The following is a 16,998-nucleotide window of genomic DNA, read 5'->3' on the forward strand; positions in this document are numbered from 1 at the left end:
GCAGTTTCACAATAAATAGCTACAAAATAACTAAGTCATATTATAAAAGAAATACAATAAAATTAAGTCCTGAGGATGTAATGTACAGCATGATGACCATAGCTAGAAACGCCTATTGCATATTTGCTAAGAGTAAAGCGCACATCATAAGGAGGAAAATTCTGTGACTGTGGAGTGATGGGTGTTAACTGGACTTACTGTGGCGATCGTTTGCAATATGAACAAATACTGAGTCATTATATGGTACACCTGAAACTAATATAATGTTGTATGACAATTACACATATATTTATAATTAAAAAACCCCACAAACTCAACCCCTGCCAAAATTTTTTTCAAATGATTAAGTAAAATGGCATCCACTCAAGTGTATTGTTGTGCCCCCGCTAACCTACCGTCCGACCCACACTCCAGGAAGCAGCAGGGCAGAGAGAGAAGGCAGAAGTTCCAGACCCCAAGAAACCTGGGTTTGATCCCATGTTAAACATCTCTGAACCATTCCCTTGTCTTTAAACTGGTAATTACATTTACATGCTTATCTTGCAGGATCAACATCAGATGTAACGAATCTAGCTGAGCACTTGGCACACAGTAAGTGCTCAGTAAATCGTAGCTACGATTATTTATTTATTATAACCAGGCCTGAGAATGACCTGTGTAGACTCCTCTTTCTACTGTAAAAACCAAACTGTCTCTCCATTATGACCCTGACTCCCCTCCCCAAAACACCATTTTAAAAGAGGAGAGAAACAGGTGCACTTCTGATTCTTAAATACTTGTGAACAATTCAATACAAACACCTACCAGGACCTAGAAAATACCAGCCGCTACTCCTGAGCAGATAACCACTCTGTTCCACGCCTCTTTAGGATGGCCAGTTTATGGGACATACATGCACACGAGGGAGACGGGAGACGGGAGCCGGGAGCCTCGGTGTGTGAGGCTGAAGGACCGTGAGCCAAGCACAGGGGCCGAGGGACTCCAGTGCTCTGCACGAGCCTCACACTCACGACCACTGTGAGGGCAGCGACCCTGACTGCGCTCCGCCTTCTGAAGCCCTGGCAGGGCAGCAGCACCTTCAACACCATCCTTCCAGGGAGCACCCGAGTTCCCCTTCCCCTGCAAAACTGACTGCGACCCAAGCGCCTTAGTGTGAAACTCAAGCCCACACTCCACAAGCACAGCCATTTCTCCAGCTTCAGAAATGGTCCAAGAAGTAAGAATTCAATAAGGGAGTGGGAAGGGCAGAAGAGGGAGCCCAGGGCAGTGGGACAAGTTCCAGTACCTCTAACTGGAGATTAAGGGGCACTCATGCCTCTCTTCTCTCCCTCACAGCGGGATGAAGAAAGAAGAAATTTAAATTACCAGAAGGCAGCCTGTTAATGATTCACATTTTAACTTGAACATGAATATTTTTTTGTTGGGGGTGGGCAAAATGGGAGAAGGTAGTCAAAAGGTACGAACTTCATTACACAGTAAGTTTGGTGATGTAATGCACAGCACGGTGACTCTACCAATACTGTATTATACATTTGAAAGTTGCTAAGAGAGTGGATCTTAAAAGTTCTCATTACCAGAAGAAAAAATTTTAACCATGTATGGTGACAGATGTCCACTAAACTAACAGTTGGGAACATTTCACAATACACACAAAAATCAAATCATTGTACTGTAGACCTGAACCTAGTAATGCTATATGTCAATTACTTCTCCATAAAAAAAAAAAAACACCTTTTTACTCTTCTCCCTTTGTCTGCAACCCTGCCTGTCCCCCTCTTCCATCTCTATGCTGTTTGCTTCCTAGAGTCATCAAAACAAATCTCCACAGACTTAGGGGCTGCAAACAAGAACTTGTTCTCAGTGCTGGAAGCCAGATGGCCAGGGGCTGTGGGCAGGGCCATGCTGCTCTGCCGGCCCCTGCTGGGCTTCTGGTGGGCCCGGCAGCCCGTGTCGTCCTCAGGCGCAGCCGCACGGCTCCGGCCTTCGCCCTTGTCTTTGTGCAGCCTCTCGCCATCGAGTACATCCTCCTCTCCTTTAAGGGCACCAGTCACTGAATTTAGGGCTCCCCCAATCCAAGATGACCTTATTTTAACTTAACCAATTATCCCTGGAAAGACCCTAGTTTCAAATAAGATCACATTCTGAGGTTCCAAATGGACATGAATTTTGAGGGGCCACTATGCAACCCACTACAGCTCCCCCATTAAAATAAACCACTACCAAAATAGGGGGCTAAGTGGGGGGAGATGACAAATTATGGCATAAGAGAACTATAAAAAATTTCAATTGTAATCCCCAGTGAATCTATGACTACTAAATTCTTCCTCTCCACCCATGGGAAACTGAAGTCTTGGGAAATATCAAAAGTCCAGTCAAAACGGCACAGAACATTCCATGGGTCCAGACACTCCACACGGTCTGAGAAGCCTGGTATCAGGTACAGATGAACATCCACATATATCCTAAGACTCCTGCAGCCAAAAGATGAAAGGCAGGAAGGACATTTTCCAGTTAAAAGTGCTGTAATTTAACTTTTTGGGGATGGAGAGTGGATCATGGGTCTCAGAAGACCAAAGTTTCTTTTAAGAAAGTCGCCTTAGGGTTTCCACCACACCCTCCCCCAAGTGTCCTTGTCTATTGCTGATGTAAGTCTACAGGAAGCACTGTATATCAGGGCTCTACTTTTTACTTAATTTTTATCAAAGTTATTATTTCAGTTATATGGGAAAAAAATACTTGAGATGAGCTCAAATATTTGTGTACTCCCTCTGCTGGCTCTGAACTTAAATTCTCAATGGCTTCGGGAGCCAAATTACTAATTTCACTAGACAGCTAAAACACAACGAAAAATATGATGTGCATTCTCCCACACACACACGCAAATAAAAAACAAGAAATTCCAAACCACCACTGAAAACTGCCAACAGCACCTCTGGATTTACGGCAGGTTCACTCCGGAGGAAAGCTGGTGCGTTTCATTTGCCGGGTTACTAATCCACCCGTTTGTAAGTCATCCCCCGCTCCTTCCATTGCCACAAAAAGCCACAGGGGCTCTTCAGGACCCCTCGATCTGTGACGCACGAAAAGGAGAGAACAAGGAAGAGGCCAAGAGCAGCGTCGAGTCTGATCCCTTGCAGACAAGATGAGGAGGAGAGAATAAATTTCATATTCTCTCCAGCCCTGAGAATCTATAGAATCTGACCAGCAGTGGGTGAGTGGGTTACCTGCCAGAACACAGATACCCAGTCTTATCTTTGACCTTTTATCAAGATCTTTGGACAAAGGGTGTCTGCTAAGCTTTTTCCAGACCAAGTAAATGACTTTTTTAGTGGGACAAGGCCTCCTCACTAATTTTCCAAATAAAAATATCTTGCAGTTTAAAGTAAGAATCACAAGTAGAGTAATAAAAAGTTTAACTACAAGATGTTCTTCTACGGTATCATTCTCTTAAAATAGAGCCCTCCTAAAACCTCCTAAAAATAAGTCTGCATAGTTTCATTTCATTTTCTAAGAAGGAGATAAACATATCAAAACAAACACTTAGCTTCTTTTATAAAGAGTCTCTCTGCTACATGGGGCTCACAGATCAAAGTCTAAAAGGGCCAATTTCTTCACTTCATAGGTCGATGACACAGCTTTGAAAAAGAGGAAAAACAGCCCCCCTAGCGCGCCGCCGCTGCAGGGAGAGGAAGTGCCTTGGCTGAGGCCCGCCGACAGGACAGCGCTGCTGAAGGAATTGCAGAAGAGCCTTCTGGCAGCACGGGCCCAGCAGAAGACAGACTCCTCGCACACGACGGTAACGGGTCCTTTGGGGAGTTACTCCAAAAGTGACTAAGGTCAAAAATACAAGCCAACAGGGAATTACTATAACTTATCAATTTGAAATTTTAAAAAATATTCTTAAACATAAAACTTGCGGTTGAAAGGACATTTTCTTCACACAGTATGTTGAGAAGGAACTGGATACCTCATCTAGGGGACCAGCACAGTGACATGTAAATGAGCATTGTGTGGCAGGCCAGCCCCCACCTCTCCACCCTGGGAAGAAGCGTAGGAGCTCACGTTCTCACACCAAGGAAGACAGGCTCTTGAAGAAATCTCCACAGAAGCAGCGGCCAGCACACAGGATCCTACATTTCTGAAACTGTGTGAACCGGCACAGGAACCCAGGGCTGGTGCACGTGCCCTGCCCCACGGCAAAGGCAGGTGGTGCTTCTGTGTAGGTCAGTACATGCAAACAAGCCCAAGCAGGTGAACGTGGAGTCTGGAGGTCTGCCCAAGACAGGAGGAACCCAGAGAACTCACCAGTTCAATTATGGGTGCAGAGCAAGGAAGCTTAATCTGAGTTAAAGGAAACAACCTTTTCCTCTTAACCACATACGATTATTCATTTCTGCTTTACTGCCTGAGGTAAGGGAACCGATGAGATAGCCATCACCTTTGTCCCTGGCACAGAGTGCATCTGACAACCCAAGCTAACCAAGAGCTTCCTCTTTTTATTAAAATGCTGTCTTTTTCACCACCTTTATATCACTCCATAGTTTCTAAAGACCCACACTGACAGGCACTGGGCAGGTTTACAAATACGATGTAAAGCTCAGCTCCACTAATACTTGTCTGTCTTTCCAATGCTAAAATAATAACCAAGGCATTTTTAGATAAAAAAAGCAAATATGCTTTTCAGGAAAGCACCCTGTACTTATATAAGACTATTTGTTACTTAGTAATTGACCTTTAAAAAGCTATCAATTTAAAGAGGAAAACTGTGATAAAGAACAAAGATCTTCAGAACCACGAGTACTAATTACCACTGTACTAACTAGCTGTGTGACCTTAGAAAAGTCATTAATGCAAAGAATCAAGTTCTTCACCTATAAAATAAGGGGCTTGAACTAGATCAGCAAGCCTCATCCTAACTACACGTTAGAATCATGTGAGAAACCTGAAAAACCCAACAATGCTAAGCCACACACCAGTCCAATTAAATTAGACTCTCTGGGTAGTGACTATAGTTTTAAAAGCTCTCAGGAGTTTCTGATGTGCAACCAGGACTATGAACCACTGATCTCAATTCTAACCTTCAAGACTCCTTTCCTAGTCCTTTCATTCTATGATCTTAAGGTGGTAATTCTGATTACAGGATTTCATAATGCAATAGCCCCAACAATCACAAAAGAAGTGAGGCCCAGTCACTGCACACTGTTCCTTTGTGCACACTGACTAGGAGAGGTTAACCTGAATTCTAGACATTTTTAGAAGTTAAAAGCCCTCATGTATAACTCAGAATGAAAGTAGTGTGGTTTAAATACACACACATGTTCTCAAAATGACTAATCATGACAGGAATCAACTCCTGAAACTTGGACGCATGGAAATGGGTCACGATTAGCTCCTGACCTCTCCCTTTTCCCTTTTCTTCCACCCCCACTAAACCACAAGCACAAAAAAGCTTGGCTATTAGTCATAATCAGAATATGAAACCAGCCCCCAGTTTCAAAGGGCCTTCTCCATCATCAAAGATTGGAAGTTCCTGCATGGCTGCATCTTTTGATGAAGGTCATCTTACAAAAACTCTTTAACTACACTATATCCCCATAGTCAAGGATTAGTTGCCACCTGACACTCAAAGAGAATTAGTGTAAAATTTTAAAGTAAAAATAACCATAAAATGTGTGCCCTGTATTAAACATATTAAGGCTAGAGAGTTTCAATTTACAGTATTTCATAAGATTCTAAAGAGATGAGATATCAGAGAAGGAAAAAGAAACCATGACACAAAAAGAAATGGTTAGGACATAAAACCAAGTTTATGATGAGGCCCAAAATCTCTGTTGTGAGTCCTTCAAGCTATATGAGAACATAATTAGTCCAGCCTCAAGTCATGGACTATTTTTGATGATACCACTTTCTCACATAAATCTCTTTAAAAAATTTAAATGTTATTAAACTGTTACTATCTAACTATAGACACAATAGCAAAAAAAGTTATTAGTAAAATTAAATTATTCTTGCAATCTTAAAAATCATAAGAAAAGTGAAAACCGTATGTAACTTTTCAACTAACAGATTCTCTTATAAAAAGCTAACTTTAACAGATTCTCTGCACCAAATTCAAAACATACAGGACTCAATTTCAAGTGTGAGAAATTTGCAGATTTTTCCAAGTATTTCAACCCCCCAAATCCATCTTCTTAGACCACCCTGTAAACATGACCCTTTCTGACAGTGTACACTGAGATTAACCCTTGCTATCCACCTGGAAACTTGGTTTTCAAGGATATCACATTAGCACTGCTTTAAAATGGAACTCTCATCCTTTCTCTAAACTATCCTATCACACAACTGGTATTTTTTGCAAAGCAATAAAATTAAATCAAATGTAAGGTTCTTAATGTCAGCATTTGCTAAAGGGAAAGAGACAGATTTTGGGATAATATCAAGGCACATTTTTTAAGCATCTGAATAAGGCCTCTCCAGCCCTGGCCATAAAAAAGTAAAAAAAAAAAAAAACAGGCACTTTGCAAAGTTTCTAAAAAAGCAAATTAAAAGTCAACCCACTAAATTCTTTAGCTTCTTCATCAACAGGCTCTGCTCCGGTGCTCCACCCCGGTTAAACTGTCCTTGTATACACCTACTGGAACCCAGGAAGATACAGGGCTCCGCAAAGACAATGAAGGGACAGGAGGAGGAAACAACTACTTATTTTAAAAAGGAGGGGAAAAAAAGGTAACTTGCAAACAGAAGCAACTGATTAGCAGTATGCATGTCCCACTGCACACAAGTCTTCTGCTTGCTATGGACAGTCATACATTTTGGGGGAAAGGACCAGCAGGATGAGGTGCCAGGCAGAGCAAAGCAGTAGGGCCCCGGCAGGCCACAGAGACACAGGAGTTAATCTCTTTGGATGCCCAACTGCGAAACCCTTACATCAGAGGCTTTTCCACACCTCTCTCCCCACCACGTGTCCAGTGCCCCAAGAGGCTGAAAAGGAACAGTAGACAGCCTCTCTTCAGGTTCACTTCTAGGTAGGAGCCATTACCACCCGGCCTGCCACCAAACCTCCCTCCCAAAGCCCCAGGGGAAGCTCCAGGCAGGGGTCCTGGCACACCTGGCCCAGGGGAGGCCAGGCCTTGGTGGGAGCAGCAGGTGTGGCCAGTCTGCGCTGAGGTGGCAGTGCTGGCCAGTTCCAGGCCCCAGATCATCTCAGAGGCCACTGGGGGCAGGCCTACTGGAGATCTCTTAGGCGTCAGTGTCGGGCACAGGGTAGGAAAGGGTTCCAGCCGCTGCTGGGATCGAAGTGCCTGTGGGAGTTACCACCGCAAGCCTGCAACTTGAACCCAAGGGTTCCGTCCAGCTCCGGCGCACCGTGCTCCGGCGACCGGCTGGAAACCACAAATCCAACCCTTCCTCCGGGCGCCAAGTCCCCAACACTCCCTCCCGCACGTCCCCTCTCCACCCACAGCGCCCTCGCGGCACCCGCACCGCAGTGAATCTACTCCGGAGTCGGCCGCGGACCTACCTCCTCCGCGCTGTCCCGGAATCCAGCGAGAGCGCTCCTGCCGTCCGCACTGCCCGGGCCGGCGTCCCTCGCCCCTCTCCGGACCCGGCCGCGACCGAGGCTTCCCCGCGGCCTCTCCCACCCCACCCCCGCGCCGCTGCCTCCCCAGGCTCCCCCTCTCCCGAAGATCCCCGGACCCCGAGCCTCACAGCGGAGGCTCTCCCTGCCAACCCCCAGTCCGGCGCCCGGAGCTGCGCAGGAGGCCCGGCGGGTCCGCCGCCAGCCCGAGGTGGGTACGCACCTTCCAGCCCGCGGAGCTGTTGCTGTCGCCCTTATCCTTGAAGTAGGGCACGCAGCGCACCATCCACTCGTAGATCTGGGACAGCGTGAGCCGCTTGTCCGGGGAGCTCTCGATGGCGCGAGTGATCAGGTCGGCGTAGGACAGGTTCCCCCAGGCGTTCCTGCGCGACGAGCATTTCCTGGGCTGCCCGGAGCCCCCGGCCGCCCCCGGCTGCGGCGGCGGCAGTGGCTGCTGAGGCTGCAGCGGCGTCTGCGTCCCCCCGCTCCGCGCGCCCGCCGCGGGGGCGAGTCCGCACCCCGGGTCCTGCCCCCCGGGAGCCAGCAGCCGCGCCGGGTCCTCGAGGAGCAGCGCGGAGCCCAGCGCGCCGCCGCCGCCGATCGCCATGGCCGAGCCGGCCCTCCCGCCGCCGTCCTCGTCGTCGTCGCCGTCGTCCTCCTCCGGGATCGCGGGATCGGCGGCCGCCTCTCCCGAGGGCTTGGCCGGGCTGCCCTGGAGCTCCGGCCTCTGCAGGGGCCACGTGCAGGAGCGCGGCCGGCTCTGGGGCTCGAAGTCCGGGTCCAGCTCCACTTCGAGCGGCGAGAGCGGGCCCGGGGAGGCCGGCGCCTCTGCCATCTTCGCCGCCCGCCCGCCCGCGGGGCTCGGCTGTCCTCTGGCGCCCGGCGGGGTGCGGCGGGGGAGGGACGGGGCGCCGCCGCCGCCGCCTGGAGAAGCACGGAGGAGAGAGGAGGGGAGTTGGTTACCGGGCTGGGGCCCGGAGCTCGGCGAGTCCTCGCCCGCCGCCGCCGCCGCCGCCAGCAGGCGGACCTGGAGGGGCGCGTCCCGCGAACCCAGCGCCGCAGACGCCGCCCCTGGCCGGGAGCGAATCGACGGGCTCGCCGGGCCGCCCCCGCCCCCGCCGCCGCGGGGCCGCAGGTCCCTCCCGGGCGGGGGGGCGGGGCGGGGACGGGGGAGGGGCGCGCTGCGCCTTTAAAGCGGGCCGCGGGCGGGCGGGCGTTTGTTTATGTTGCGCTCCGGCCGCGGCGTCGCCGCCAAAGTCTGTGGCGTCTTCGGCTCTCCCGCCGCCCCCGCCTGCCGCCCCGGCTGTGCCCTCCGGGCGGGCAGCTCCCCGCTCCCCGCTCCCGTCCTCGCCCGCGGGTCCGAGCGCAGACGAGCCCCAGTCACTTCCAGGGGGAAGCCAGGACGGGAAGGCGGGGGGCGAGCCGCTCGGCGGTCTGCAAAGGGTCGGCCGGGCTGGAGCCGCCACTTTGGGGGTTTCCGTGGTTCGCTTTCTCCCGGACGTGGCGCCCTCCACCCCCTTCCCCGTAAAGAACGCGGGGAGGGGGCAAGTGGGGACGTAAATCTTCCAACAGGACAGGAAGCGCCCAGCTCCCGGGCCTCCAGAAAACCCGGACCGGCACGTTCATCACCTCCCTGCTCCCGCTGCTGCCATCTTGACAGTTTTCCCCCTTCGCTCAAGTCCTTTAAACACACTCGCGGGCGGGAAGGGGGCGCGCACACCGAGGCACGGAGGGAAGGGGACGCGCCTGGCCCCGCTCGGAAGCGGATCCGGAGCCACCGGGGGGGGGGGGGGCGGCCTCCCGCTGCCCCGCTCCGGCGCCTACCTCGGTGCCTTCCCCTCAGGGACGAGGGGGGACGCACGATCCCGCGCGGGCCCGGGGCCGGCCGAGCAGGGGGCGCGCGACCTCGGCGAGGGAGAGGCGCTCGGGCCGCCGCCGCGGGCCGCCTGAGGAAGCGCCGCTCGGCCTGCGCGCCGCCGCCCGCCACATTCCTCCTCCTCCCTTCCACGAGCTGGGCGGCCGCGGCCGCGGCACAAAGTTATAGACACACGCAGGGCGCCTCAACCTAGGCTGACGGCGGGCGGGCGGGCGGGCGGGTCCCCGCCCAGGGGGAGGGCTGGGCGGCGCGCCCGGGTGTGCTGCGGGCGTGCGCGCGCGCGGGTGTGCGTCTGTGCGCGCGCCTGCGCGGCCGGCACCGCGGGGCTGCGGGAGTGGGTGTCGGGGCGCGCGGCCGGCCCCCGCACCACCCGCCGGGCTCCGCCTCCCTCCCCAGAGCCTCGATGACAGCAAAGCGCGGCGCGGTCCCCGGAGGAGCGGGAGGGGAGGGCAGAGCGGCCACGGCTCCACGCGCACAGCGGCGCGGCCGCCTGGTCTCGGAACAGGGAGCCGGGGGACGGGGGGGTGGGGGGGGTCGGCGACCGGCGCGTCCGTCCCACAGGCTCGGAGCCCGACACCAGCGAACGCCCGAGCCGAGGTGCTGGCCGCAGGTGGCAAGGGTCACCTGGGCGTGGAAACACCGACCGGCGCCGACGTCGGTGCCTGCAGGACTTCATGAACTGCTGCCCAGACACCTACAGGTTCGCTCTCTCTTACCCAGGACTCGAGCACAGCCGTGTTTCCCTCGTCAGGAATTTCATGACAAACGAGGGAAGAACCGTGTAACGACTCAGAAGAAAAGCAAATGATCCTCCATTCCGAAACGCAGGAGCAGATTTTGAACAGTTGTGAACGGGAAATAATTTGGCTCTAATTTGCGTATAATGGTAAAACGACTGACTGTGCGTTTTTTACTTTTAAAAAGAAAAAGACTTAGGGAAACATCTCTGCAAATCCTTATCCTACGATCAGAGCCTAAATCGTCCATTTGTGCACTAAGAATGCACTCCATGCGACTCGCTCACCAGAAGTCTGTCCACTTTGGTTCATAAATCTTTTTCCTGAAATACTTTCAGTGTAAATCTATTTTTCCTGAAATCCTTCCAAGTCACTGGAGATATTTTAGGGTCTAGACGCGCTCCGCGACAACCCGGCACACAAAAAGGTCCAACCCAGCTACGAAGAGTCCGCCCACCCGGCGGACTCCAGGCTCCGGGCTTTACGCGCGGCCCGTCACTCAAGTGACGCACGGCCGCGCCCCTGCACCAAGCTAGTTCGACGCGTACAAACAGATGATGTCATCGCATCCACACGCGCGTGACCCCGGCGCTCGGCGCTGCGTTGCCATTCGCTGGGCCGCCTTCTCGTCAAGCGACGCCGCGCGCTGACTGGCCGTGGCCGCCAGTCTCCAGGCCCCAGGCGCCCCTCTCCGCCCCCCGCCCCCGCCCCCAGCAAATAATAAACAATCGAGTAAAAGTCTCTGGAAGGAGGGGCGGGAGGGGCGCGGGCGCCCCAGAAGCAGGACCCCCGCCGGCTGACGGGCAGCGAGCGAGGGGCCCGTCGGGGGGCAGCGGGGCACGGCGGCGGCGGAGGGGAGTTGGCGGGGCCGCCGGAGCGCGGAGTGGGCCGCCCGCGGGCCGAGAGGCGCGGGCGAAGCGGCGGACACGTGCGGGAACGGGGCGGGCGCGGGCTCGGCGGGGCCGCGCGCTTGTTTACTGGCGCACGTGGGTGTTGTTTTTAGTGGAATGCGGGGCCCGCCACGCGGCTGGGGGACGCGGCCCGGCCTCTCCGCGCGCTGCTCTCGAGCCAGCGAGGCCGTCGCCGCCGCGGTGCCCAGCCCGGAGGGCGGCCTGGGCTCCGCAGCCGGGTCGCGTGTTTCCCGCGCTGCCGCAGCCCAGAGGCGACTGGCTTCCGCGGCGGGACGCTGCCCTCCTTCAGCCCGCTGGCTGCCTGCTTCTCTTCGCCCAGGAGGCCGCGCCGGCGAGGGTTCGAGACGCCCGCGCGCCCACCGGTGCACAGCCCCCGCGCTCTCACGCTCCCTTGCTCTGAATGCCCCCAGACCACGTGTGCCACACAGCTCCGCCCACTCCAGTGCATCTCGGCTCCCTGGGCCCTCTGCGCCCTGGGGCTGCCCCTCTGCGCGGGTCGGCTGCTCTGAGAAGCGCCGAGTTCGTAGCCTGCAGCGTGGGCGGCGCTGCACACCCACAGCTCTGAGCGGTGCCCGTGCGGGCGCGGAGTGGGGAAGCCTGGGCCGGTGTTCAGCTCTGGGAGAACTGGGAGGCCCGATCACCCAAGGCCTCGCACCCCGATGCGCCATAACATTCAAAGAACTTTCAGTTGCTCCTTTGTAATAACTTGTAACACACTGGAAGAAATTCACCCTTTTCCTTCTCTAAACCTACGCAATCTTTTGTCCTTAACGTGCAGATGTGCGGACGTAGAAAGAATGTGTTTACACTGCTGGGCTCTCGGCCATTACATTCTCACTATAAACACACTGAGTGTCCATTTACAGAGCTCGCGTCCCAAAGGCTTTTACAAAAATGGAACAGCGGTTGAGTTGACTGACTGAACTCGCAGAGACCCAAAGCGCTAGGTTTGGGAAGGTTTCAAGGTTAGAAGCAGTGCAAGACAAATGCAAGCGGTCACAGGTGCAATGTCGGGTGGGTGTCTGAGAATGAACACTCCAGATGGCAATGGCTATGAACTTTCAGCTTGGCAAACGTGCATCTTACCCAAAGAATCCGCCCTTGTGATTTGCCCCTATGGGCAAATCTTTGAAAACTCGGAGGTTGAATCTCAGTGATTGTTCTCTTTTAGCCAGAAATCGCGTTGGCCTTTGCCTTTCCCTTGAAGGATAAAGTGTGTGTTTGTTGGACATTTGGTCTACTTTTGACAACAGATTGTAGAAGTATCTTTACCTTTTAAGGGATCTGCCTAGAAAAGATTCCGTGTCTTACCAAACTAATTTCCTTTGTTTGCTGACTTAGTGGTCCTTGGTTACTTGGGAAAACCACGTTTCTGTAATATTAAAGGAGCCAAGACTTGCTAAGTTTCATAATGATCTGTGATTCCTGTTTAAGCTTTAAAACCTTTTTTGGTATTTTTGACAAATGTCCCCAAATCAAATTCTATATGAAGTCTCGTTTATCTGGAAGAAGAGGGCCCCTGGAATATCCCAAAGGACTTCTTAAACTAATTAGGCTTATTTGATATGTGAGGTCATGTCAGAAGCATTGTCAAATCAGAAGTGATCTTTATGTTGCATTTGTGTGGGTATATAAGTATTCTAGAAATTGTGAAATTCCTAGGAATCTGATATGTCCTGGTATAATGTTCTCTCTTGTAATTCCAGTGATGAATGTTGTGCGACCCCAATCAAAAATTAGCAAAAAGTAAACAATCTTCTTACTTCTCTTTTCTTACTTTCTGAAATTGCTGTCATCAAAATTAAGGCTCCCACTGACTGAGTCCCTGACACCTGAGTGTGAGGGAAACACCCCGGCTGACTTTCACGCAAACGGAGCCGCAACGGCACCTATTTTGTGGCACACGTGGATTAAGCCCACTCTGCTTCTGCAAAGAATGGCCCCTCATTGCCAGACGTGTGCCACCCCGGTGTCCTTGCAACAGTCTGCTCCTAAACGGAGGAACGAAGGTGGGTGCGCAGTGGCCGTGAATGAGAGAGTTGGGGCTCCGGGAAATCCAGGGTGGCTGCCGGGTTCTTCCTGCTTTTCAGGTTTTCACTCCTTCGCCCACCATTGTGCATTTAAGATGACTCAAATTATGAATCAACATTGGTGGGGAGACTTCTACAAAACTACAAATACATCCTGCCATCCCTGTGTGGCCTGTCAGGTCCACAATCCCAGAACAACTGTATTTGTCCCCACAGGCCTCAGACCCCTCCCTCTGGGCCCTTTGAATATCTGCAGCTAGACTTCATTCAACTGCCACTTAGTACGGATTCTCAGTAGGTTATTGATAGTGTATGTGTGTTTTCTGGATGTGCCAAAGCCTTCCCCTGCCACAAGGCTGATGCCCTCACCGTGAGAAACTGCTAGTAAATGTGTTTCTCACTTAGTGTAGACCTTCCGCAATCTCCAGTGATTGAGGCACCTGCTTTGCTGGGCAAATTTTATGAGCCTTAGCAAAATCCTTGCAGGCTTCTTGGAATTAGCACTGTCCCTGTCATCCTTAATCATCAAGCTAGGTCGAGAGAGCTAATGGGATCCTCAAACTTAAAATTTCGAAACTTGCCAAAACTCCTGGACTTCCTGTGCTGAAGGTGTTGCCTTTGGCCCTGCTGCGAATTCCTGGTAACCCTTCAGGGAACATAAACTCACTCCACATGGGACAGTCTCCAGCTGACCCATGTCTATAGACATGCAACCTGATCCCACATTGTCTCAGGAAACTGTGGCCAGCTGCTGTCAGTCTCTAATGTCTTATGCTAAAGCCTGTCATCAGCTGGCTAAGGAAGTCTTCTAGGGTCTGACCCCATGCCAAGGATCCTAGTGGTCACAGCCTAGAACCTGGTGACTGTATTCTGCAAAGGTCATCACATGAAGACAGCCCTTGAGTCCCACTGAAGGGCCCTTACCCAGTGCCCATAACCATCAACCCTGCTGCAAAACCAGAAGGAACTGAGCCTTGGATACACATGTCAGCTGAAGAAGTCTCTACCTGTGGCCTGGTCCTTTGTGGGTGCTGGAGCTGAAACAAACTGATGAGAAAGAGAAGTAGCTGACATCAAGGTAGACAGAGCAAAACATACCTTAACTACGCATGAAACCCTTTCTCCTTGTTTTCCTTTCCTCTACTCTGGCATTGGCCTGGAACGATAATGCCATCATCTGTAGCTTGCAGGGCGCTGTGAAGGGGGTTAACCTCTGGATTTAGAACAATGCCCCTGACTTGCCCCTAACTTTTGACAGGCGAAATAAGACAGCTCCTTGGTCGACTCCTCTGAATTCACATTGTTGGGATAGAAAGCACGTACCAGGAGGTTTTCAGGATTCAGGATTCACTCCTGTTTCCCTGGTTACAGACACATACGGGTGAGGCTATGATCAGGAACTTCTTACTTCTTGGAGTCACTCTACAACCTGCTGCTGAAGCAAGAGTGGCCCAAGAAAGATCCTTAGACTCCGTCCAAAGTTGTTCTGGATAATAGGATAGCCCTTGACGATCTTTTATCTGAGCAAGGTGGGATCTGTCCTACGGCTGAAGCCGCCCACCGTACCTGGAGGTTGGAACTGAATCACATAGGATCACTGAGCAAGCCATTTTGGCTAGAAGCCATCATTCTTTGACTTATTTGGCTTTGATTAGTCCGCATGTTGGGGAATATGCCCTGAAGTACACTCAAAACATTGGGAATTATCCTGCTTATGATCTCCCTGGCATGTTGTATCCTCTGAAAAGCTGAAAGTCCGTATCTGCAACCACTAACGACCAAGCAGATGAACACTGGAGGGGGAGCAGGGAGAGTGACTGACCGAAGGGTCATGAGCAGGAGCTGAGATCTGAGTGTCACGGGGACTAAGCAGAACATCATGGCCTGTGCATGTCATGCAGAGGACGGGTAAAAATGCCAGAACTACAGAGTGTAGCTGAGACTAGCATTGATGCCTTAATTTTTTTATCACATCTCGCAGTTACACTGAGAATCAAAAAGGGGGAATTGTTTAAAAGAAGTAAGGATTGAGACCAGGCAAGCAGAAGTAGACGACTGCTTGTGAGCTACAAACAGGTTTCTCCCACTTTATCTCTCCCTTTGACTGATTCTGGCTTTAAAGGTTATTTGTCCCAGGCTGGAAACATTTTCCCACTAGAGTTACAAACCCCCTTCCCACCTTTTAAAAACCTTTCCTTTTCTATAGCTTAGCAGAGCTCCTTTCTGCTGCCTGGTTCAGGGATTGTTTAATAAAACCAATTTGATCTTCCAGTTTACTCCATTGGATTTTCGCTATTTAAAAGGAGCATCATTCCAGGCAGCTTTCATCAGCACCTCTGCAAGAGTCTGAGGAGCTTCTGCCTTCTCTCCTCTCCTTACCTCCTTCAGGCAGGCTACCCTGTGGCAGAGCCTCCCCAGGTCATTTCAGTGACTCCTGTGGTTCCTTTGGAGCCGTGCTTATAGGGGGCATGTGGAGGATCAAAGGTCGAAGATTTACTCGATAGAGAATTGCAGAGGCCAGAGGGAGTGGGGAGGATTTTCCGTCCTGGTGTGATGAGGTAATGTGGTAGCTAACCTCTGTTACTGAGGAGGTTCCAGGCCTGAACCAAGCGCTTTATCTGCAGTGTTTAATTCAAGCCTCACAAAGACCATACAAAGTAGGTACAGAAGTGCTAAATGGCATGGGGTTTAAGAATTCAGACTCTGAGCTTAAGTCTGATCCCCTCACTTACCAGCTCTGTGACCTTGGGCTCGTAAGTAACCAGTTCCTGGTTAAAGCATGGTTGTGCCTCAGTTCCTTGTTCATAAAATGAGAATAATACCTTCTAGGATTGTTGGAAGGGTTGGGCAAAATGAGATTATAATCTGAAGCATTTAGGATTAGAATACAGGGGCAGGTGTTTAAACAGTGATGCCCAGGCTCCTTCTTGGACCAACTGAGTCACAATCTTTCAGGGTAGGGTCAGCACTGGTATTTGTCAAGTGTTTGCCAGGTGAGTCCCAGGAGCACTGAGCTAGTGGTCTCCCTTCTGCACACTCCTGTTTGCCCTCAGCTATGGCTAATTGGCTGCTGTTGAAGGATTATGACAGAGCCATTAACATGTCCCCATCAGGTTGTGTTTTTTGCTTTCCTAAGTTTTCAAAGTTTTTGAGTCAATTGCCAACATTTAAAAAGGAGGAGATTTCACCTAAAAGCTAGATTTCTAACTCTTGAAAAATTAGAAGATCTGGTAACACAGTGAGCGGGCATGTGCTCTCCAGGCCCGTCTTCATCAGCAGGCCCTGTCTGTGCGCACGTCCTGGCCGCTCTTGGGCACTGCGCTCAGGTCCCTTGGATCTGCTGCCTCCACAGTGGCATACCGGGGTCGGCTCATTCCGGTTTGTGAGAAACCAACATATCTGCCCAACTCTCTGTTCAGTGAATCAAACTGGTGGCTTGAGATGGGCTGTGGTGGGCGTATTTACCCCACAGAAATTGGCAAATGCTAACAAGTCTTTTTCTTTTTTCTTCGGAGAGTCACTTTGCCAGCACACCATTGCCCCTGCCCCACTCAGCCACTGACTGGTGATCTGAGGAGGAAGATTTGTTCCGAATAGAAAGTGATGGGAACAGAAGCATTTAAGGAATCACTTAAACTTGTTTAGCAATTGATTACACATTGCCTAACCTTGTGTTTAAAGGACTTCAATTTAATGTGGTGGAGTAGATACCCAGAGGAAACTCTTGATGAAAACTACTGCTGGGTATGACTTTTTTTTTACTATTTTTTAAAATACATCATTTTGATAGCAAGAAAACCACAGAGACCAAAAACAAAATGGAGGTGGAACCCCTGGGAAAGTGTGCTGGGGCTGAGAGACTGAAGAT

At 51.6% G+C, this 16,998-nt stretch overlaps 1 protein-coding gene across 3 annotated transcripts in view; it reads right to left on the reverse strand.

Moving 5' to 3' along the window:
* Nucleotides 1-9,636, reverse strand: part of FOXO3 (forkhead box O3) — a 105,994-nt gene extending 96,358 nt beyond the window's left edge. Inside the window, exons 1-2 of one of the 3 annotated variants that reach the window (XM_037012262.2) lie at nt 9,401-9,634; nt 7,800-8,500 (exon numbers count right to left, since the gene is read on the reverse strand). In XM_037012262.2, the coding sequence (XP_036868157.2) occupies nt 7,800-8,411 (612 nt within the window). In that variant the 5' untranslated portion in view covers nt 8,412-8,500; nt 9,401-9,634. Of the gene's footprint in view, nt 1-7,799; nt 8,700-9,400 lie in introns of those variants that run through there. The other 2 variants (XM_073220825.1, XM_073220826.1) reach the window with 2 other exon arrangements.
* Nucleotides 9,637-16,998: the final 7,362 nt, after the last annotated feature.

The sequence above is a fragment of the Manis javanica genome, chromosome 13 (genome assembly GCF_040802235.1).
Source record: "Manis javanica isolate MJ-LG chromosome 13, MJ_LKY, whole genome shotgun sequence".
NCBI classification, from domain to species: domain Eukaryota; kingdom Metazoa; phylum Chordata; class Mammalia; order Pholidota; family Manidae; genus Manis; species Manis javanica.